This window comes from Ambystoma mexicanum, chromosome 11 (assembly GCF_040938575.1).
Source record: "Ambystoma mexicanum isolate Mex_15411 chromosome 11, UKY_AmexF1_1, whole genome shotgun sequence".
NCBI lineage: Eukaryota > Metazoa > Chordata > Amphibia > Caudata > Ambystomatidae > Ambystoma > Ambystoma mexicanum.
The window spans coordinates 914,534,717-914,559,417 of record NC_090934.1 but is presented as its reverse complement, the minus strand read 5'-3'; the positions used below and the strand labels follow the sequence as shown (position 1 = coordinate 914,559,417).

The 24,701-nt window shown below is 45.4% G+C and overlaps 1 protein-coding gene across 10 annotated transcripts in view; it reads left to right on the top strand.

The window, feature by feature from the left end:
* The window catches only part of LOC138503909 (mucin-5B-like), a 193,076-nt gene that overhangs the window by 75,071 nt on the left and 93,304 nt on the right, over positions 1–24,701 (top strand). For all 10 annotated transcript variants that reach the window (XM_069624005.1, XM_069624006.1, XM_069624004.1 and 7 more), the window contains exon 28: positions 8,498–8,638. In XM_069624005.1, the coding sequence (XP_069480106.1) occupies positions 8,498–8,638 (141 nt within the window). The remainder of the gene's footprint in view (positions 1–8,497; positions 8,639–24,701) is intronic.

The window sequence follows — 24,701 nt, the reverse complement described above, 5'->3', positions numbered from 1 at the left end:
TGATTTTTACGCCTGCTTTTTGCAGGCGGAAAAATCCATGGCGCTAAGGGACTTGTTGTTAATTACGCCACCGTAATTTACGGTGGCGTAATTAACGCCTTCCCCACTCCCATTATGCCCTATGGGGCAAAAATGGGAATGGGGAAGGGTAAATGGGGATTGGGGACTTACCGCCCCGCCAAGGTCGGAATGGGGCGGTAAGTCCGCCAACCCCCATGGCGGAGTTGGCAGCTTAGCGCCATGGACCATGGTGCTAATAGCGCCATGGTCCTCCGCCAAGGTCCTAATGAGGGCCGTTGTCTTTTATGCTCCTGCTGCCACTTGTGCGAAGAAGCATGGCATTGTTATGTTGATGTTATTATAATATAATGAGGTGCCTTGTACGCTTATTGGGTCCTTGAAAGGTCCGTCAATTTATATAGCCTATGGCCTTGTTACTTAGTCTGCAGCAGTAAGAAGCAAAGTATAACATAGGATATGGCCAGCAATAACAAGCAACTATTCAAATGTTTCAGGCTGTAATAATGCTTCGAATGGATTGTGTCCTCCCACGTATTCCTCATCTTGTGATAACTCCTTATCGCCGGCTTCGCTGCTTTGGATTTTTTTTTTTCGGCAGAGGATGCTGTGCTCGAGGCCGTGGCGTAGATTGTTCCTCGACGGGCTCCGTACTGTGTCGACATCACTGATGGTATAAGTAGCTCGAGCTGCGCCCGTTGGCTTCAGTTCCGATTTTCCGATTGCTTCGCTCTCGTGAACGACGCGCTTTGAGATTTTCTGTCAAGAAAATGTCTTCTTCATCTACTGCTTTGACTCCCAAAACTGGGTTTAAGAAGTGTATCGACTGCGGCTCGAAGATGTCTATCACCGATCCTCACCGTATCTGTCTTTGGTGTCTGGGCTCAGACCATCGAACCGGCGACTGTGGCTCCTGTCAGTCAATGACAGAGAAGGCCCTCCGTGAGAGGAAAAGTAAGTTAGCGGTGGGGCGGGAGGCATCGAAGGGCTCTTCGAAAGCCTTGTCAAAAAAGCATTAGAAATCGTCCGATTCAAAAGAATCGGAACGTCATAAAAAACATTCGAAGAGATCCCGATCTCGTAGCAGGTCGAGACGATCTTCGTCTTCTTCTAAAAAGCTAAAACGGAGACATAGATCTTCATCGTCATCATCCGATACATCGACGGAATTGGTTCAATGTCCAACAAGATCGGATTCCCCTTCAAAATGGGAGAGCATTAGAAGAAAAATGATGCAGGTCTTTGAGAAGGCGGCCTCGACCCCCTCAAAGAAACCTCAGAAAAGCCAGACCCCGGTCGCTCCACAGGACGATACAGGGAAGTTGGGAACTACGGCAGTAAAACCCAGTAGTACCCATAAAACTCGAGTCGACAAATCGTCGAGAGATCCTCGAGGATCGAGTGTTTCTCCGATCCCTCATAAAAGGCCATCGGCGCCGTCAGCTTCGACAACGAAGCCTATATTATCCTCGACGCCTTTATCGAAGGCTTCGTCGAGTGTGTCGAAGGTTTCTTCGACCCCTTCAAAGAAAACACCTATTCCTTCGACGAAAAATCAGGAGGAAGAGAGAAGGTTTACACCTTTACCCAAATCGGACTTTTTAAGGTCCATGTCTTCAATTTTTGAAGAATCTGGCTCAGAGGATAAAGATGTCACTCCTTTTGGAGTAATATATGGCACTAGACAAGTTCCAGAGGAACTTATAAACCCTGAAACAAAAATGAGAGACCTATGTGAAACTCTGCATTCTGCTAGTGGCGTTGACACATCACCTGAATTGGAGTTTGCTGCACCTGATCCTGTAGAACATGCAGACTCAGGGTATAGGAATTTGATGAGTAGGGTGATTGAATATATGGGTTGGGGAAGAGCCTCCCCTACTTTTGAGCAAGACGATATGACGGACATTATAGTGCGGGGACCCCAGAACGATCCAGTTCTCCCTTTCCATAGGGCGCTCCAAAGGACAGTCGAAAGGAACTGGGAAAAACCTGATAGCATTGCTGCAGTAGACAGCAATCTTCCAAAGAAGTACAGAACTTCTACTTCTGATCCAGAATACCTTAATAGACACCCTACGCCAGAAAGTCTGGTTATTCAGGCCGCTACTACTTCCAGGCAGACAGCATACCCAACCATACCTCCGCACAGGGAGGATAAAAAGATTGATGCTTGGGCTCGTAAAGTTTTTACTTCAGGTAGCATGGCCTTGAAATCGACCAATGTCACCTGTACCCTGGCCAGGTTCACACATACCCTGTGGGAATGCATTTCGGCGGCGGCTGAACATATTCCGGAAGGCGAGGAAAGGGAAGGCTTCCTGAATATAGTCAATGACGGGAAGGAGGCAATGGGGGAATGTCTCCAGTCTGGACTGGATACTGCTGATACTATTAGCAGGTCCATGGCATCAAGTACAGTGCTATGCAGATTTGCGTGGTTGAGAAAGTCGGGGTTTGCACCAGATGTGCAGACCAGACTTCTCAACATGCCATTTGATGGCTCGAGGCTGTTTGGTAGTAAGGCTGATGAGAGCGTAGAAAAACTACAGACCTCGAAAGCGGCAGCTAAATCCCTTAGTGCTTCTATGCGACAGCCTCAGAAACGCTATTCAGGCTCATTTTCCTGGATGGGTCGTCCTTTTCGATACTACTCCTCTGTTGGTAGAGGAAGAGGACAGGCTTTTCAAAGGGGCAAAAGGAATGTCACTCGTGGTGGACGAGGAAACACTACAAAGCCATCTTCAGGAACGGCATCTATGCCCTCAGCCGCTCCTACAGCCGCCTCCAAATCTGTCTGAGGTCTTATCATACAAAACACCAGTGGGAGGCAGAATCTCTCAGCATCTGAAAGAATGGCGAGGCATTACTTCAGATGCTTGGGCACTGTAAACAGTAGCCCAAGGTTACTGCCTTCCCTTCCTAAAAAGACCTCATGATCATCCACCGGGAGCCAGCTCTACCAAAATTCCAGACCCGCTCCTTTTGCAGGAAATTATAACCCTGCTAGAGAAAGGTGCAATAGAACACGTACCTGTAGCGGAGAGGAACAAGGGTTGGTACTCCCCTTATTTTCTCATCCCGAAGAAGGACGGACGACTGAGACCCATCTTGGACTTAAGAAAATTGAACAAGTTCCTCAGAAAGGACAAGTTCAAGATGGTAACCCTTTCTCAGATCCTTCAGGGTCTCCAACTCCAAGACTGGCTCGTATCATTGGACCTTCAGGATGCTTATTTTCATGTGTCAATCCATCCCAAACACAGAAAATACCTGAGGTTCGCAGTTGGCGGTTCTCGCTATCAGTTTCGAGTTCTGCCATTCGGGCTGACCTCCGCTCCGAGGGTTTTCACCAAACTCATGGCGGTAGTGGCAGCGAGTCTCAGGAGAGGGGGGATTCACGTCTACCCCTACCTGGACGACTGGCTGATCAGAGCACGTCCTCCAGAACAAGCTCAAGAACATCTGTCGATCACCTGCCACTTCCTCCACAACCTGGGCTTCTCCCTCAATTTCAAGAAGTCCCACATGATACCATCTCAACAACTCCAGTTTATCGGAGCAATCTTGGACACTTCCTCGGGCAAAGCCTCGCCGCCCGAGGTGAGAGCTCTCCACATCCAGCAGATGGTAACAAAATTCCAGAAAGCCCAGCATCTACCGGCCTTCGATTTTCTGAGGTTGCTCGGTCTTATGGCATCCTGCATTTTTCTGGTGCCAGAGGCCAGACTGAGAATGAGATCCCTCAAATGGGCCCTCAATTCAGTGGTCCCAATTCTCAGGGAATATGTCAGATCTTCTGCAAGTCCCGAGTGCAGTTGCTCAGGATCTATGATTGTGGGCTTGCAACGACAAAATCCTGAAGGGAGAATCTTTTTGGCAACCATGGCCGGAGATAACAGTAGTGACGGACGCCTCACTCACGGGGTGGGGAGCTCATACCAACGATCTGACAATCAGCGGACGTTGGTCTCCATCGGAGTCCAAACTGCACATCAACCTATTGGAGCTGAGGGCAATCAGACTAGCGCTGAAGGCCTTCCTGCCCTCCGTACAGGGAAAGAATGTCCTGATAATGACGGACAACACAGTGGCCATGTACTACCTCAACAAAAGAGGAGGCGTAGGATCACTACCTCTGTGCAGAGAGGCAATGCATCTCTGGTTCTGGGCGATACAAGAAGGAATCTCTCTATCGGCAGTTCACCTAGCCGGAGAGCAGAACACGGCGGCAGACGCTCTGAGCAGGCAGAGCACAGTCTCCCACAAGTGGGAACTAGCTCAGGAAGTCCTTCTGGAGATCTTTGCCCTTTGGGGAACCCCTCAAGTGGATCTGTTCGCAACCACGGTAAACCGGAAGTGCGGTCAGTATTGCTCAAAGGAATTTCCCCTGAGAGGAGCTCTAGGAGACGCGTTCGTAGTGGATTGGGATTTACCCCTGATGTACACGTTTCCTCCAGTCCCTGTGATTCCTCAAGTAATCAGGAGGTTGAGAAAGTTCAGGAAAACCATGATCCTAATTGCCCCGGATTGGGCTAGGAGGACGTGATACCCGGACCTTCTGGACATGTCCATCTGCCCTCCAGTACGTCTTCCACAAAGAGAGGATCTTCTCTCGCAAGAGGAAGGTCATGTTCTCCATCCAGAGGTCAACACACTCAACCTTCATGCATGGTTTCTGAGAGGTTGAGATACAAGGATTGGGATCTTCCGGATGACGTAATGGAGATTTTGCTTTCGGCCAAGAGACCAGCAACAAAATCCTTGTACCGGTGTCGTTGGAATAAGTTCAGTAACTGGTGCAAGGATAGAGATGTGGACCCTTTTCAATGTAGCACACCAATGGTGCTTTCTTTTCTATAACATCTGGCCAATCTGGGGCTCCAGATCGGGACAATAAAAGGATATCTTGCTGCGCTGTCCATTTTTAAGCGCTCATCGGAAGAGGTTTCTTACTTTAAAATACCATTAATAATACAGTTCCTGAAAGGACTTACAAATGTATATCCACCAATACCATTTCATGTTCCAACTTGGGATTTAAATTTAGTTCTTAAATTCCTGACATGTATACCATTTGAGCCTCTCCACTCCTGTCCATTGAGGCTTTTAACACTAAAGACTGTTCTTCTTGTGGCGTTAACATCAGCCCGCAGGGTTAGTGAACTACAGGCTCTCTCATGTAAACCTCCATATACCACATTTTACAAGGACAAGGTAGTTCTAAAAGTTAAACCATCTTTCTTACCGAAAGTAGTTTCCGACCTCCATTTGTCACAGAAAATTGTTTTACCAACATTCTATCCTCCTCCTCATTTGGGAAAAGAAGAGGAGAGATTACATAGACTGGACCCCAAGAGGGCCCTCAGCTTTTACATTTTAAGAATGACAAAATTACATCAAGACGACCAACTCTTTGTGGTTTACACAGGTCGTAAATTGGGGTTAGGGGTGACAAAACAAACCATATCCCGCTTGATCATTCTAGCTATATTGGAATGCTACAGATTAGCAGGAAAAGACTCACCGAATGGGTTACGTGCTCACTCCACTAGGGGAATGGCTACTTCTGCGGCTTTGAAGAGGGGAGTCCCTGCAAAAGATATTTGCTCGGCTGCAACATGGGCATCAATGCATACTGTTATCAAACATTACTGCTTAGATGCCTCCTCTTCCAATGAGGGGCTATTTGCCAGAGCGGTACTTCAGTCTGTCCATAAAAACAAAAACTAGCACTCCCACCTCCAAATTGATCACTGCTATGGGAGTCTATCACAAGATGAGGAATACGTGGGAGGACACAATCCATTCGAAGAACAAGTTACTTACCAACTGTAATGTTCTTTCGACTGGATGTTCCTCCCACGTATTCCTCATCGACCCTTCCAGCCTACCCTGCACTACAGTTTTATGTTTTTTCTTACAATTTCCTCTCACGATGGGCCTATCAGTCACAGCATACGCCTGGATGTTCCACGAGTATTTCCTCGAAAATACAGAACTGAAGCCAACGGGCGCGGCCCGATCTACTTTTACCATCAGTGACGTCAACACGGTACAGAGCCTGTAGAGGGCCAATCGACGCCACGGCCTCGAGTACAGCGCCCTCTGCCGAAAAAAAAGATTTCTGAAGCAGCGAAGTTGGCGATAACGAGTTATCACAAGATGAGGAATACGTGGGAGGAACATCCAGTCGAAAGAACGTTACAGTTGGTAAGTAACTTGTTCTTCTGCTGAAGGCCAAGTGCATCAGAAACAATCTGTAGCCCCTGTACATGGACGACTTCTGGTCACAATTATCATGAAGGCTGAAGGCACAGGATGAATACATGTGTGCAACAGTTCTTATGTGTAGAGAAGAAGAGCTCAGACGCTTTCCTCCTACTCCTCAACTTGAAAGCCATTTCTACTAAGGGTCTTTGTCCAGTGTCGGACAGGGCTACACAATTGTCTCGGGCACAAATGAAAAAGTGGCCCACAGTAGCAAACGGCAATTCATTCCTTTTGTGACACTGTTTGAATAGCACCCAAGGGGGAGTTTTTTTAATCAAACCGTGATGCAAATTGTGCATTTTAAAGAATATTATTCAGCAATACTGGTCAAAACTACTAGCCGCATAATGAAGTATCTCATAAAACTGCCCCACATTGGCTAAAAAAGTGGCCCACTTTGACCCCAAAAACTGGCCCACACCAGCATTTTTCGTTTTTGTTTCGGCCCTGGGCCTATTGCCCTATAGGCCAGTCCGAGCCTGTCTTTGGGCCTCATTACGACCCTGGCGGAAATCGTGGCGCCAAATGCACCATGGAGCACGGCGGAAAGCTGCCGATAGCGCCATGGGGGTTGGCGGATTTACCGCCCCATTCCGACCCTGGCGGGGCGGTAAATCCCCATTCCCCATTTTACCCTTCCCCATTCCCATTTTTGCCCCATAGGGTATAATGGGAGTGGGGAAGGCGTTAATTGCGCCACCGTAAAATACGGTGGCGTAATTAACAACAAGGTCCCGTAGCGCCATGGATTTCTCCGCCCGGAAAAACCAGGCGGAAAACGCTCCATGGCGCTACGGGAACTCGTAGTGGGGCGGACGGGTCCGCCGCGAATAACGCTGGCGTAAACCCACTCCGCCAGGGTCGTAATGAGGCCCTTTGTCTTTTCAAAGACTAGCATCAAGCCACACCTTTATCCCACATATTCAGAGGGGGGTTGGTGGTCACAAAGGAGGGCCCAAGCCACACTACTTCATGGATAGATACATGGGCTTGTTGAAGCAAAGTTGCAAACAGAAATGGACACCTTGGCATGCTACTTTTAGCATAGTACTATCCACCGGTTCCCCAACTGTTTTGCTACTTTTTTCTATTTGCATTTAATGATCGCTTTCAACAAAGCAGTGATTAGGGATGCTCCCAAGGCAAGTATGCCCCACAGAGCCCCAGTGTGGAAGCTACTGATCCTCAAAGGTCAAGCTAACCTGGCGTTGTTCCCTGCATGGGCTGGTGAACCACGGCAGCGGGTATAAATGTGCACAGATAAGAACAAAAATCAAAAATCGATTTCAGCAACAGAAAAAGCTAAATGCAAACACGTGAAAATAGGCTGGCTCCTAAAACAAAATCTGAAACTCAGATACACCGATGATGTTGGTCAAAAGAAATTGCTGACCTCTCTGGTGATTCATGACTGTTAGACACAAACTACATATTCAAGCTGTCAGCTTGCAATAAAAACTTTACAGGGCAATCCTATCGCCATACCCCTGGCAACTAGTCAGTATCCCTTCTGTTGATAGCTTAAAAAAATGAAGAACTGTAATGGTATTTGTCCTTCTGACACCTCCACACATATTGTGGGCCTCATTACACATACAGCGGTGCAGTAAAAACGCAAGTGACGTGGCAGTGATTTTACAGCACGGCCGTACTATAGATTTGGTGGTGAGGTGGGCGATTTTTCTCCAACAAAAGGCTGGAGGAAAATACACTTCGGGATCACCCTAAAATTATCAAAATCAGCAGAATTACCACCCAATGCAGTCCTATGAACACCAAAAAATTGGGACTTACACCGTCCTACCACCACTTATAATATGGTGGTAAATACTCTGGACCAAGTAGCGGTAAAGGTGATTCTGTTGGTTGGTATTCTGGTAGATTTACCACCATGGTGCCACCAAAACTATAATTAGGCCCCTTGTGTTCGCAACTATTAGTGAAGTGTGGCATTAGTCTCTTTTCATACTCCCGATTGTGTCTGATTGGATGAAGAAAACATGGCTCTTGTTTTTTGTAATGTGAAGTTTTCTGATTGAATGAAATGGCATCGTGTATTGTACATTGCACACATTGTTATGTTCTTATTGCTTAAACCTATGCTATCATTTCCCAGATGTGTCACTGTTGTAATTGGTAATGACTGCCTATGATAAGGAAATAAGAATCAGCTAAACAGTGTCAGATGTTTTCTATGTCCCTACAGAGTGTCTCTGTTGCCTTGATGGGGTGGTATACTCCTACGGAGCCACAGTACATAGTAGCTGTGGACAGGGAGTCTGTTCCTCCAATGGAGTCATCGTATGGGACGGTACCAATTGTCCCACTCCTCCACCAAAAACAACAGGTACATTCTTAAGGTTTAGACATGTTATTGTGATCATGTAAAACTAAACATGCTGGACATTATGGTTTCCCATTGTTTTACAATTTATGAGCCTAGTGACCTGCTACTTTCACACAGCAACCATTATGATGATACCCGTCTTCTGAAGCACACCTGCGCCATTTTGCATTCATAGGGATGCATGCACAGGATACTTACAATGCAAATCTGCAAAGGTTATGTTCAGTTGCACTCATCACAGCGCCATGACATTGTGCATCACGCACGTCAATCAATTATATCTTCTCACGTGGGTTCCACCTCCTTTCGTCACCCAGACCAAAGGATCCGGGACCCCAGCGATGTGTGTTATTGTGCTCCCTGACTATACAGATAACGATAACATGCAACAATAGCACATGAACTAGACCTATACTTGTGTCAAAGTGGAACACAATTACCTTTGCAAAATAAGGCAATGCACACTGTACTGGATCATTTGCATGCAAATTCACGCAGCTCAAGGCCGGGGACCGAAGCGTTTGCTGCAATGTATCAACACATTGTATTGTGCTGAACCCGGGAGGATTAACCCTCAACCCACCAAGATAAAACAGCATGTCTTTTGGCAGGGGCTGCTCCAACATAATGGCCTTTCAAAAAAGTAAAACACAGGACAGATTTGCAAAAGCATGCTTTCAGGTCCTTGTTGATGCTCCGTATGCAATTTTGCTGCAATCCCGTCGAGCAATTTGAGCTGCAGCAGCAAGCAGAATTTGTTTCCCATTTAAACGTAGGGCTTAGCCCATGCCGCATGCCCCAATAAGTAAATCGGAGTAGGCATTCGTCCTTGCCGGGAGCAGGCCCCTCTGTCCATGCAACAAAGTTATATAACTATTTTTTGTACTTATATTTTCACACTTTGGAAAAATAAAACACAAGAAAGATTTGCAAAAGAATGATTTCAGGTCCTTGTTGATGGTCCTCACACAGGTTTGTTGTAATCGAGTGCTGCACTTCAGGCTGTAGCCGTAAGCAGAATATTGTTTCCCATTCAAACCTAGGGCTTCGGCCATGCCGCACGCCCCGTTAAGCAACTCAGAGTACACATTTGTCCTTGCTCCGGGCCAGGCCCATTGTCCAGGCACCAAAATCATATAACAATTTTTTGTACTTACACTTGGACACTTAACAAAATAAAAACACATGGACAGATTTGCAAAACCATGCTTTGAGGTCCTGGCTGAGGCTCCTGCGAATGTTTGCTGCATTCCTGTCCAGCACTTCGGGCTGTAGCCACAAGCAGAATTTCTTTGCCCATTCAAACCTATCCCGGTTTTGAAAAACTTTACTACATAGTCTGTCCCTCGTGGTCATGGCCAGTAGCCAGATTGTCTGGGCCATGGCCATGACCCGAATAATCTGGCCACTGCCCATGGTTACAGGCTATACCTCAGTCACCAAAGGTATATTGCAATAGTGTGTACCTATATTGTGACACTTTATTAAAAAAAAAACTCGGATACATTTGCAAAACCATGCTTTTGCGTCATTGACAATGCTCCTTGCACAAGTTTTCTGCAACGCCTTCCTTGTTTTATTTTTGGAAACGTGTCACAATGTACATACAAAAAAATAGTCAAATAGCTTAGCCTCCACTTGACAAAATCCATTCAGATTTTGCACAAACATTCAAGGTTGGGTCTATAATCGTTCTGAAAACCTTTGTGCAGATTCATCAAACAGCAACAAAGTTATAAGTCATCTAAAAATGTTGAGACCCCTTCTCTAATTTTGCCCCTCTTGACAATATCCCACCAAACCCTGCAAAAACATTCAAATCTGGATCTTAATATTTTTGCAAAGTTTTCTGCAGATTCGTCAGACGGCACCAAATGTATAAGCCATTCAAATATTTTTGGACCCCCCCCCTTTACTTTTGCCCCCTCTTAGCAAAACAGCAACATACTTTGCAGAACCATTGAGGCTCAGGTCTAAAATGATATTGCAGAATTTCCTGCAGATTCATTGAGTTACGACAAGGTTATAAGCCATCCAAAAACTGCTTTTCACTGACCCTATAAAGCAGAAATATGCATGGATGTCCCCCAACATCAAGAAGAACATTGTAGATGGAAAAAAACACCTGATTTTGGCTTTTTCCGGCCATATCCCATGCTCATCACCCCTCACCTCCCCAGAGATTGTTTAATTTGTTTGACAAGTGCAATGTTGTGTTTTTTAATATGTTTTTACAGCGATGTCCGCAGACTACGGGTGCTGTTTGTGCATCCAACATGGCGTTCGTTTCAAAGGTTTTGATGCACCTCACATTTTTAATTGACCAATCAGCAGGTCTGCGAATTTTACGTTGCTCACTGATTGGACCAGGGGTGTCCGCGGACTCTGAATCAGGAAATGAGTCCACGGACCGGACCCAGACATCACTAATTTGTATTCCCTAATTTGTGCCTATTTTTAAAAGTAATTACTGGACGGATTTACACCACATTTGCAAACACATGCTTTTGGGACAAGCCACCACTCCTCGCGCGTGTTTGGTGCAGATCCGTCCAGCGGTTTGGGCTGCAGGTGTGAGCAAATTGTTTTTTGCATTGTATTTAAGAGGATTTCTAAGACTTTGGGACCCCCTCTATAACTTTGCCCCCCCCCTTGATGAAACCATAGCATACTTCTCATAATTGATCTGAGCGGGACATATACTCTTGTTTGCAAAGTTTGGTGAGGATTCGTCCATGGGGGACAAAGTTATAAGCCACCCAAAAAGTGCTCTTTGTATGAGTTAAGCAACTTAACCACAACTACAGGGCTGCTACTGCAGGCCCTGTAATGTGCTCTTGGGCTTTGCACCAAGAATGCACAGAGTTGAATTTCAAGGGATTTGTTCTGTTACGTTTACTCACCTTGTATATGTATTTGTATTTATTTATTTATATAGCGCACCCAGCCCTTAGGTATCTGGGCGCTTTGCTTTTAGTTACATAGGTTGCGTATTACAAACAGTAAAACATTACATATAGAGGTTACTTTACAGTAGTTGCATATGGAGCAAAGTACAATACAGGGTTACAGATTACATATAGTTAAGGTTATCAAAAATAGTAGTGTTATAAGGTAACCTATGGTACAGAATACATTACAGAGGAATACAGGGAGGGTAGGTGTGGTACAGGTGAAGGTACATAAATTACATCAGCACAATTACAGGGGGGGGCAAATACTGTAGTAGGTGGAGCCTCGGTTTACAGGTCATGTGAGGTGAGCCATGTTTTTGCATTTCTTAATGCACATTTCCGTAAATGCACTTCAACTAAAAACAAAATCTTTGAATATATATTTACAAGCTAACGCATGAAAAAGCATAAGATTGAATCAAAATGTGTCCCATGGCTGAAGCAAAATGGGATATAAAACACTGTTTATTTGAACACAAGACATCATGCGTTAGCAATGAACAACAATAGATTTCAGATAGCAATAAAAATGAATGTTATAAAATACAGAATATCGTAAATGTAGTTTCATTGTAAAGCATACTTCTTATTGGAGCTTATAGAGGAAGGGTAGGTACTGTTTGCCAGGTGTCAGGAAGGGAGTCAAATTTGTAAGAACATGGCTGTGAGAAAGTACTTATTATACACCTTGAATATTTATGATAATTAAAAACGACCTCTAAACGAGCAGGAGATGGATCCCTAGAGAGGTTAACATACTTGTTTAGCTGTGATACATGGACTATTAAGAAGCACACTTACAATTGGCATTGTTCCTGCTTGGAGCCAGGACACAAGTAAGACATGTATTTGGGGGGGTGGGAGATCTTGGTTAAAGAACAGGATTGTGAAGGAGGGGCTGAACACAAGGTGGAGATGGATGTGTAGAGAGTTTAACATACTTGGAACAGCAGTGAGACATTTAATATGTAGGATGAACTTCAGAATTATCAATGCTCCTGCTTGATGCCAGGATGCACGTTAGTTAGACATCTCTATGAGGATGATAGATCTAGATTAAAGAACAGGATTTTACAGGAGGGGAGGAACAGGAGCTGGAGATGGCTGTCTAGAGTGGGTGACATACCGATGTAGCTGTGAGATGTGGGATACTTAGGACAATTCTTGGAATTGTCATTGTTCCTTCTTGGAGCCAACACTCAAGTTAGGCATGCTGATTATTTGAGACATGGAAAGATTGCATGTTAGCTGGGGCTGCGACTGGGGGGTGGGAGGTGGGTATGTAGTTGGCCCGGCGTAGAAAGTCCAATTGAAATGTGAATGGGTGAGTGCTTGGGGAAATCCCTTTATCAGTAAAAAGAACTCATATGGCCCTCATTACAAGTCAGGCGTTAAGGGTTTAACGGCGCCATCGGCGCCGTTAACCCTTAACGCCTGATTCACTCTTTAACGCCTGCTTTTTGCAGGCGTTAAAGTCCAAGGTGCTAAGCGACCTTGGTGCTAATTACGGCACCGTAATTTACAGTGCCGTAATTAGCGCCTTTCCCATCCCCATTATGCCCTATGGGGCAAAAATGGGAATGGGGAAGGGCAAATGGGGAATTACCGCCCCACTCACCTTAGAATGGGGCGGTAAATCCGTCATCCACCATAGCGGAATCGGCATCCACCGCCTGACTTGTAATGAGGGCCATAGACTGGGGCACAGACCCTGTAATAGATGTAACCTGATATAATGATAATGATGTGTAATTTATATAGCACCTTAATCCAAAGCGCCTTACAGAGCACATATTTACATACAATATCACCCAACCGAAATTGGTGCTCATTTATCAACCTCGGAAGGATGAAAGGCTGAGTTGGCTTTGCCGGGTTTCGAACCTGCAACCTGCAGATCACACTCGGATCGCAGCAGCGAGCGCTCAACATGCTGTACTAACTTACCGGCTATAGCTATATAAAATAAAAAGCTGTCCAGAATGAGCATATGTTTGTTGTGCAATTGGGGGTTATAGGTCAGTGGCTTCAAGGATGCGGGTGACCTTGTGGCGGAAGACATGGCAGGGATGGGGAATGCATTGCAAAAAATACATTAAACAGAGTGAGAATGCATGAAAGAGAGAGTAAAAAGGCCACTGGGATGTTTGTAGTGACAGTGAAGGTTCAGAGAACTACATTTTAATAGCATGTCCTTATAATTCTGAATTAATTGGATGACATCTTTGCCTCTCTTGTTACCCTTTCCTGGACGTGCAGACCAAGCATTGGCACATCCAGCAGTTCTGGCTGTCATTCTATACTTGGTGTGGCATCCTGGCAGCAGTGGGACATGTGAGTGGGCACGTGGGCAGAGGACTCTGTATAGGTTATTTAGATATTAATACCATCAGTGGTTTGACATTTATTATTGGGAGAATGTTATCCACAGGGATGAGCCTAAGATTTGATAGACTACAGCACTTTCAGCATGCTTAGCCACTGATGTGGGACACTGCAATAGGGCTAAAGAGGCTTCATTAGTTTTGATGTGCTAAATGGTAGGCCTGTGGTGGCCTTCTGTGGGGTGTTTGTGTGTTTATTGGGTCAATTGTTGAAAAGTCTGGCAAATCTTGGGTGCACACCAGCACCTGTAAGAGGTATTTTGGAGGTATTTTTGGTTATCTTGTTGGGGTATTTTATTATATAGTGGTGAGCCTAAGCATAGGGATCTGCCTGATGATTGTTATTATACCGGGGTCACTAACGTTGAGCCAAGACTGGATTTAGTACACTCTAGATCACAATTTCATGTTGTTGCAGTATTTTATATACAATACCATGTTATGCTCTTTTGGCAATATCTCAGAATACATTTACATTGTAACCAAATACTGCCATTCATACAGAGCCACCTTGAAGAACCCAATTCACAGTGATCAACTTTACTTTGCATTGTAACACATGTGATAAAGTGAATTACCGCCTGCGGTAAAATGAGTTTACCATTTGTTTTTCACAGTTGGCTGTGTTACCACAAAAGATCAGGACACGTAATAAGCACTCTGAGATAAACTCACTTTCTCACTTCTGTTCTTTATATAAGATTGGAATTATGCATAATATCAAAAACAAATAAAGCACTGTGTTCTCTCATAGCAGTTCACATATTTCACTCAAAAACGAAAATGGCACATTCAGAAATACAATTTATCTGGAGTTGTTTCCCCCGTGATAAATGAGCTAAGGATTTCTTAGTGAAAAATTCCCTCACAGTAAATAGCTTTTGCCATAACCATCTGCACAACCGCTCTGTGTGATTAAATGTAAATATTTCCGCAAAAAAATCTGACCTTGAACTTACTACTAATCTTTAAAATGCAAACTCACCCTTCTATGCTGTGACTGTTTAAAATTCACTCATTTGTAGCCCTCAAATAACACACACATTCGCTAAAGTCATGGCAACATTATTTCAATTACACACCCCTCAATTATACTAAACTCACCAAGAATACTGATTGACTATGTGTGCCCCCGGACTGCAAGTGACCTCCATCTATATGTCCCTTATCTGCTTCACTCCCCTCTGAGCTTATAAGGAGTCCACAAAGTCATTTCCCCAGCCTGCCTGCAACTGCCGTGCAATTCTCCGCAGGGACGATTAGTGCTCGAACAAGAGACATCCTTGTGAGACGATGCACCAGCCAGAAAGAGCCCGAGAGAGAGCCAGCCTACCAGCTGCAATGCCATTTACACTCTCTGCCCAAGACCTCCCATTATGTATATTTGGCCTAAGTTAAATGTAATGAAATACCTCCTCCGAAAGTGGAGGAGGTATAAAAAACCACCTCCCTTTGGCAAGCTAATTCATAAGAATGTTCTAGAAACACTTGACTATCCTGGCTGCTTGGAATGCAGAAACGGGAGAGAGTGTTACATCTCTTCGCACTGTCCTTTCCTGTTCTTTGAATGAACAATGGGCTACTTTGGACAGATCAGCTCGCTTAGCACAAAGGTTGTCACATATTTGCCGCAAAACAAAACTGATTCTTCATGTTTGTTTCTTTGTATTTCAAATTAACCTTGCACAGCCCAGATGCCTTCACATTCATTTCATCAATCTGCACCAAAGTGTGTTCACAAGAGTCATGGACAGATCTGCCCTGAATGTTAATAGGGGATATGTTATTGGTTAGGGATAGATACAATAAATACATGTAGTTTATTTTCCATTACACTCAGTCCATAGCTGTGGTGCAGTGCAAAATTGTAACATCATGTTGTGCAAAATCAAAATGAAATTCCTCTTTTAGCTGGCATATGCTTTATACATCTCCATAATGCGGACATACACTAGATTCAGCCTGAGTCTCACACTCTTGAGTCTCACACCCTTGCTCACAAACAGGGTCAGTTTTATCCTTGTTGAATTGTGGAGCCCTAGTTAAAGTTTGGAGCCCCCTCTCCCTACAAACGCCTAGGTCTCTTTGCTGACTGCTCCTTCCCCCATTTGTAACACCACAAGATAGATGTATAAGAGCTATAACAATAGTGAAAGTACATATCTAATGTCATGCAGGGACCTGCCAGGCCCCAGTGGGGTGTGTTAATGCACCTGTGGGGATTAAAGTAGCCTGCCCTCACACTCAGGGCCCTCTTTTGTTTCCTCTGAGTGAGCAGAAACATGTGTGGCCGAATCATATAAAACAGTCGGTCACATATTGCAAATATTGAGGGGCAGCACCATCTAGTCATGTCCCTCTCTGCCCTGACTGGCTCCGTGTAGGGACAGATGCACAAAGAAGCTATGAGGCATGTTTGCGGTTGCCCACTAAAAATATTATTGAAATTACGCATCTTTGATTAGAAAATAAAACATTTTCTTTCATACATCGGTGTGTTTAACACCAAATGGCAGCATATTGACAATTGTATAATACAACTGTTAACACATTACTGTACTATCGATCTTTCACTGTAAACACATACATGTTAACAAAACACAAGCCATGTTTCCAGCAAACAAAAATAAATACATATTCACTTATTATGTTACTAATCAAGCCTGCAACACAACAAAACATCTTTCCCAACAACTCTAGCATTACAAAATAAACAAAGAGTGGCAAAACACCTAGTCAAGAGCAGGGTTTTAATCCTGTAGTAAAGAGAGACACTAATTAAGAACCAAGACATCCCACTTATCACCTACTATAGGAACGCATGGTGTTCAAAATGAAAACACTTAACAAAGAGAAAGCAAAAGGGCTATAACTCTTCATCAATAGTAACACAATGACCAGCCAATATAACAAGGGGTGGGGATAACAAAACCTGATTAGAAGTGCCCAATTACAACAAATCATTATAATATGACAAGTAATTGGCACAACAGAGTCTGGAATCATGATCAAAGCACTGGATCCCTTCTCAAAACTATAAAAATGTGCCAGCCTACAATACAACATCCAATTCCATTAGATGTGTTCTCGTAGTAGTGGGACTAAATCATGTATGAGCCAAAATTAATAATGTGCAGTAGCTTCCCTCATTATGTGTTATTGTGCCATTCGGAATCAGTACGTGTAATGTAATTTGGCATGTGTATAACGCCTTTCCCATTGGTATGGCCTCAAAGCACTGTAGGTGAATGTCCTTGGATGACTGAAGTCTGAGGTGTGAGAGATTTGTCAGAGGAATTTAGAATGTGTTTGTGCATTTGAGCCACTACTGAGATAGGTAGGGGTAGCTAAGTCCTTTCTAGTGGCCCATGGAGAGTTGGCTTGTGGGTGAGTGCTGTGAAGGCTGTTGGGAGAGCATGCGAGTCAAGGAGACTGATTATGTGTCGAGCTAGACAGAATTTGTATCGTAGGATTTAGATGCACTCTAGTGGCAGAGGTGTTGCGGATTTGTCTTCAAGTAGCGGATGTTTGCAGATGTGTGCAGGTACGTGGCTGTGCCTTTGGAGGGATAAGGCATCTTCCAACGAGATGGAGTGTCACACATAGGCTGGTTACTTGTTTCGTTGATGGGGTGCAGGTTCTGTCCTGTGGGGCTATGGGAGTCTATTCTGTGTATCCTCTGTACTTTCTTGAAGTTACTCATGGATGCCCCGAGCCTACCTGTCCAGGGGTGAAATTCGCCCGAAAGGCAGATTAGGCCAGTCAAGATGCAGCGGGAAGAGCCAGGTCTTGTGTGCCTTCACAAAGGCGAGGTGATCCTCTATGCGGCAGATGCAGAACACAGTAGCTAGATTCAGAATGCAAACCTATACCACCATCGGTGTGGATAAAAGATGCAGAGTAGTGGCAAAATGCAATAGCTAGATTCTAACCGGTAGCTAGATTCAAAATGCCAACCTATACCACTATCCTTGTGAAAAAAAAATCAAAATGCAAGTCTAAAACAGTATTAAATGCACAAATATCATTGATCCCCACCTGATTGTTGCAGCAGGCAGGGATTGAGGCCTAGAAGAGGCTGGGGGCACCCAGGGCAAACAGGCAAACATGCATGTATGGTGCCACAGAAAAAGAGCCTTTGCCAGAGCCTTAGCCAGCTGCCTGCGCAGGGCTGCCCTGTGGGGGGCACCTTAGAGGAGGTCTGTTAGCAGTGATCTGAGGCATTCACCAATTACTGGCCTTTTGGGCGGGCAATTGGTGGGATTGAGAGAGGGCTAGGGGAGGGAAACTGAGAGGGAACGCAGAGGCGGTTCAGTTGCTCCAGGGGTGTGGGTGCACAAGGAGGGGCAAGGTCCACTAAGAGACTCATCTGCACTTCAGCTCTGGTGGTGCTTGTTTGCAGGAGCGGATCAGACAAAATGAGGGCGGGCAAGTGGGAAGTCCACACACAGAGGGTGGGATTGAGGGAGGGCTGGGGAAGGGAAAAGGAGAGGGAGCGCAGAAGCATTTGAGTTGCTACCAGGCTCTGGGTGCACAAGGAGGGGCACAGTCCCCAAAGAGACTCACTGTCACTTCAGTTCTGGTGGTGCCTTGTTTGCAGGAGCAGATCAGACACAATGAGGAGAAGTCTGCTAAAGAATCAAATCGATGGTGGATGCCTGCCCGGATCAGCTGATCAGTGGCATCCACCAATGATGGACCTGCTGGGCAGGCAGAGGGTGGGATCGAGGGAGGGCTAGGGAAGGGTAACAGAGAGGGAACAGTGAAGCATTCAAATTTCTCCAGGACTCAGTGTGCACAAGGAGGGGTAAATCCCCCAAAGATACTCACTGGCACTTCATCCCTACTGGTGCCTTCTGAGCAGGTGTGGACCACAAAGGAATATACCCTCAACGGTACCCAAGTACTTCTGAACTGCGTGTATCAACACAGCAGCAAAGAGTTCTTGCAAATTTCATTGGTCTTGTGTCACTTCTGGGATGGAAATCAAATGTCTAGATACACTGAGAAACATAAAATAAAAAGTGATTATGGAACCACCCAAGTGAGTGGAAAGAAGAATAAGTAGGTCAAGCGTAAAAGGTAACTGAAATGACAGGATTACTCAGGTGAATAGCTGAAAGATTAAGGGAAATGAAAAGATGTAAGCAACTTTGCTTTAGCCTTGTGACTGTCCGGGCTTCACTTCCCGGAGAACCTTTGTGCTCCTAAAGAAAAGATAAAGGCCCTCATTACGACCCAGGCGGTAAGTTACCGCCTGGGTCGTACCCTTACCACCATGGCGTAAACTACGTTTACGCCATGGTGGTTGGCGGATTTACCGCCCCATTCCAAGGGGAGTGGGGCGGTAAATCCCCATTTCCCATTTTACCCTTCCCCATTCCCATTTTCGCCCCATAGGGCATAATGGGAATGGGGAAAGGCGATAATTACGGCACCGTAAATTACGGTGCCGTAATTATCGCCAAGGTCCCTTTGCGGCATGGATTTTAACGGCTGCAAAAAAGCAGCCGTTAAAAGCCATCCCGCAAAGGGAACCTTGTAATCAGGCGTTAAGGGTCGGCGCCGTTTACGGCGCCGTAAACCCCTTAACGCCTGAGTCAGAATGAGGGCCAAAGTCTCTTTTGCCTGGTTCCATGCCAGTCGAGAGGTTGGTAAAACATGCAAAATCCTCTACCACATGTAGCTTTCCCAGGGAGAGGACTTGCACAATTCCTGTGATCCTGTATTGCCAATCCACCATTGGCATTGGTTTTTCACCACTTTCTTTGGGATTAGATCATGTTAGTCTGTTGTTCTTCTGGTCCATTTCAGATGATCGACAACAGTAGAAGTGTTTGGTTCCTGGGTCAAGAAAGGGAGTGGGGCTTGTTGCGATGTTAGTGAAGGTCCCAAAGTTGAGAATGTAAATGAGGAGATGTCGGCGGAGTAAATGGGGGGAACACTATTATATTTTGATTTATTTATTTGATTTATTGGATATTTATAAGGTGCTTATACATGAAGACAGTGTTTCAAAGCACCACAAGGTAAGGGAAGGGAACAAGGGAGCAAATAAACGTAAACAAATTGGGAATGAATAAATAGAAACAAATAAGCGGTCCTACTAGGCCTTGTGACATTTAGATCGTGCACGTGCAGTGAAGAGAGAAAAGGGAGTTTTGGTGAGGGTAAGTGCAGTTTGGGTCCCCCCACTCCCCCAGTTTGGGTCCCCCCCACTCCTCGTCAGGAGTGCCAGTAGGGGAGGCAATGGATAAGTGCATGGGCAGAGAAGTTACAAGTGAAGGGGGAGGTCTACTGACCAACAGGTAAGTGCACGGTGGAGACAACCATGCGACAGGTGTGTGTGGGCCCAGAGCCAAGTGCAGGGAGCTGGGGGTTCTGGTGGCGATTGAGAAAGGCCAGATCCTATTGGACTCTTGAGGGGTCAGGCCACCAATCTCAGTGACAGATGGGATGGTTAGCAAGGGAGGGGTAGAGGGAAAGGAGGAGCAGAAGAGAAAGGTCTTGAGTTGTTTACAGAACTTGAGGTGGTTGAGTTCAGGATAGAGAGAGAGTGGGAGACTATTCCATAGGAGGGAGCCAGCTGAGGAGAGAGATCTGCCCCCAGTATCACTGCTTGGAGAAACATTTGACCAGTAGAGAGTTGGAGCGGGAGGATCAAAGGGATCTGGAAGGAGAGTATTTTGTAAGAGAGAGCTGCAGGTAGTGTGGTCCCAGGCCCCAGACAGCCTTGTGGATGATGCAAAGGGTCTTGAATTTGACCCTTGCAGCAACCGGGAGCCAGTGGAGATATTTTAGAGTTGGTGAGATACAGTCTTTGGGCTTCAGGCCAAGATTAAGTCTTGCAGCCCTATTCTGGATTAGTTAAAACGGGTGAAGTGAAGACAGAGGCAGGTTGAGGAAAAGGCTGTTAAAGTAATCCAGCCTGGATAGGACCAGAGCTCCAGAGACATCCAGCTTCTGAGGGAAAGCAAGGAAAGGGGGATTGCCTCTAAGGGGGTAAAGTTGAAATGGGGCCTTCTTGGTAAGGTCCAAGATGTAAGGAGTAAAGTAGAGAGAGGAGTCAAAGATGACCACAAGGTTTCTGGCTTCCATGGAACGAGAGGGAGGTGAGCCCATAGAGAGCGACCAGAGTACAAGAAGGAAATGGGGGACAGGTGTCCCGATAGGAAGAATCTTTGTCTTACTGGCATTAAAACAGATATCAATGGAGGTGCACCAAGACTGAATAGCAAACAGGCAGTCAGGGATGATAGAGGAGGAAGAGGGCAGCTTGAGGAAGAGTGGTGTGTCATCGGTGTATCACTGGAAATGAGGAGAGAAGGCCGAGATCAGGTGTGCAAGAGGTGCATGGTAGATGTTGAAAAGCCAAGGCAAGAGGATAGAGCCAGATGTCAGATAAAGGTTTGACCGCAGATCAAGCATTCAGAGTGGCTATGTGTAGCCGGTCACAACCTTTGAAGGTTTTCCGAGGAGGGGTAGTGCAGGGTGGTACACCCTTCGGAGGTGGTGAAGGGGGTGTAGAAAGAGGGGAAGGAAGAGTAGCAGGAGAAGGTAGGAAGTTGATGAGGGCCAACAGGCACCGGTCAAATAGAGAAATATTGGGTTGAGGTCCCTTGGCCATGACAGTGCCATTGTGATAGACGTTAATGATGTACCTAGAGAATGAGAAGAGCGTCAAGAGTACTTCCCATCTCGTGCATCCATTAATGGGTGAAGAGGAAAAAGTGGAGAGGGTAGAGATCAAATTAGAGATCAATCGGTCAGGAGAAAGGACAGTGAGGAGGATATCAGTGATTGTCTGTCTGGAAGTAGCATTAATGTAGGTGTCGGAAATAGGTAGGCTCGGATTAGAGGCCAGGAGATCTTTTATTTTTTTAAAAATATTTTTATTAGTTTTACAACAGTAGATAACGCATAAACTTCCCTCTTATCCCTCTCCCTCCCACCTCCCCCACCAGGTTAGTCCTTCTTACTGCTTCGAGATCCGACGAGTCTCTGGTTCCGTTCAATTAAACATGTCCAGTATCTTTATTTTATGTGGGCACCACTGATCCATATAGTCACTTTGTAAGTATTCCAAGGTTACTGCCCAGTCATCTCTGAATTTTGGATAGTTCCCTTGAAGATTATACGTTATGTGTTCCATTGTTATGTGGGACCATACTCTTCTTATCCAGTCTAGTGCCTCTGGCGATTGTTTCTGCTTCCAGTGTTTTGCTATTTCCAGCCAAGCTCCGATCAGTAGGCCCATAAAGTTTCTTTTCTGGGTTTTATTGAGGGTTCTGTCTCTCGGGTCCCAGATCCCACATAACCATACCTCCTCCCCTGGGTCTTCCGTATCTCGGAACATTAACTTCATGTGCGCCTTAACCTCTTTCCAGTATTGTTGTAGGTTAGGGCAGTCCAACCATATGTGTCGCCAAGTGCCTATTCCTCCGCATGCCCTCCAACACTCATTAGATGTTCCTCTGAACATCGTATGCAGTCTTTCGGGAGTGTAGTGCCATTGGAGGAGAACTTTCATCCACATTTCCTTTGAGTGTATTGCTTTCGTTAATTTGGAAATCAGTTCCCACGTATATTCCCACCTTTCCTTGGGGATTGTTGTTCTTATTGACTTTTCCCATCTCTTAATGTATAGCCATGTTACTTCCTCCCCCTGAGCATTTATGAATCTGTATACATTTGAAACTAACTTTCTTGATCCGTCGTTTGTCATGATGTATTTTTCAAATGGGGTTAGTTCTCTCAAGGCAGCTTCTCTAATTTTGGGTGAGTCTAACCAATGGAATAGTTGATCATATTTATATTTGTCCTTTGGGTTGAGGTTCAGCAATATGGTACACTCTTCAAATGATTGCATCTGTCCCCCCTGATACATGTTTCCCACCATTTTACAGCCTGCTTCCTCCCACTTAAGGAATGCCTTTTTCTCATGACCTGGTGGGAATTCGGGGTTATTGAATAGGGGCATGAAGGGTGCCGGGTTTTTGGTCAGGGTGCCTCTCTGTGTAGCTCTATCCCATATGACCAGGGCTGTCTGCATAATTTTGCTTATTTGGAGATTGGAATGTCTGTGTTTTTTCCCCGCCCATAGCAGGTGTCTAGTGGGTGTGGTGGCTACTGCTCTGTCTTGTGCAGCCCACAGTTTCTGGGAATTGTCTGGTATCCATTCTTTCAAAATCCATAGTTGGGCTGCCTCGTAATATTTTTTAAAGTGCGGAAGTGCACATCCCCCGTCTTTTCTGGAGGCTGTGAGTACCGCGTTGGATACTCTTGGGGTTTTCCCTTGCCATATGTATTCCTTGACTGCTTTTGTTAGGGATTTAAAGAATTTCGGGGGAGGTCTTATTGGGAGAGCTTGAAATAGGTACATGAGTTTGGGAAGGATGGTCATCTTGATAACCGTTATCCACCCCCACCATGATATTGCTAATGGGTTCCACTTCTCCAGGTCCCTTTTTATTTGACATAGTATCGACGGGTAGTTTTGGGGGTATAGAAGCTGAATCTTATGTGTCAGGGTGATCCCCACGTATTTAACTCCCGGGTGTGCTATTTTTAGTTGGAGATCTTCTGCGAGCGATTTTATCTGCTCGGTTTCTCCCGCCAGTGTCAATATTTCTGATTTCTGTCTGTTTATCTTAAGGCCTGATATGGAGCCAAATGTTTCTATTTCCTGCATGAGGAGTGGGAGGGAGTTTACTGGGTCTCCCAGGATCACTAGCATATCGTCTGCATACGCTGCTAATTTATGCTCGGTGCCTCCCATGTCTATGCCCTTTATTTCCCGTTTGTTTCTGATCTTTAAGCGTAGGGGCTCTAAGAAGATAGCGTATAATAAGGGGGACAAAGGGCATCCCTTGTTCGTTCCTCGCTCAATTCGTATGTTCTCGGCTAGGGCGCCGTTCACTGCTACTCTGATGGAGGGAAAGTTATAGTTAGCTTGTATCATTTTGATGAAGGGCTCCCCCACCCCCATTCTCCTCAATGTGTGGAACAAGAGTGACCATTCAACTCGGTCGAACGCCTTTTCTGCATCCAAGGCCAGTATTGCCGCTGGGGTTCGTGTTATCCCTATTTTTTCCACGATGTGGAGTACCCTCCTAATGTTATCGTGGGTTTGTCTACCGGGGAAAAAGCCCGACTGATCCTGGTGGACCATCTTCCGGAGTATTTGAGTGAGTCTGGTGGCTTAAGATTTTTGCATACAACTTCACGTCCAAATTTATCAAGGCTATTGGTCGGTATGATGTTGGGAGTTCCGGGTCTTTTCCCTGTTTGTGTATTACTAGCATTTTTGCCTCATTCATTGATGGGGTGATGTTGGCCTTTTCTTTGAATGAGTTAAATAAGTCTGTCACGACTGGGGCTAATAGATCACTATATGTTTTATAGAATTGGGCAGTGTAACCGTCCGGCCCCGGAGCCTTGTTTCTGGGTAGATCTTTAATTGCTCTGATGACCTCTTCTTGGGTTATGTCCTCATCTAACGTGTGGCTCTCTTCGTCCGTCAGTTCTGAAAGTGTCACCCCCTCTATATATGTCTTTTGGAGGGTCTCGTCTGGATGATCTGAGGAGTATAATTGCTGATAAAATTGCTCGAATATGGCCCCTATTTCCTTCGTTTGGGTCTTTCTTCTCCCTTTCTCGTCCTGAAGTACCATCACTATCCTATCTCGAGTTTTCCCCTTCAACTGTCTGGCCAGTAACTTGTCG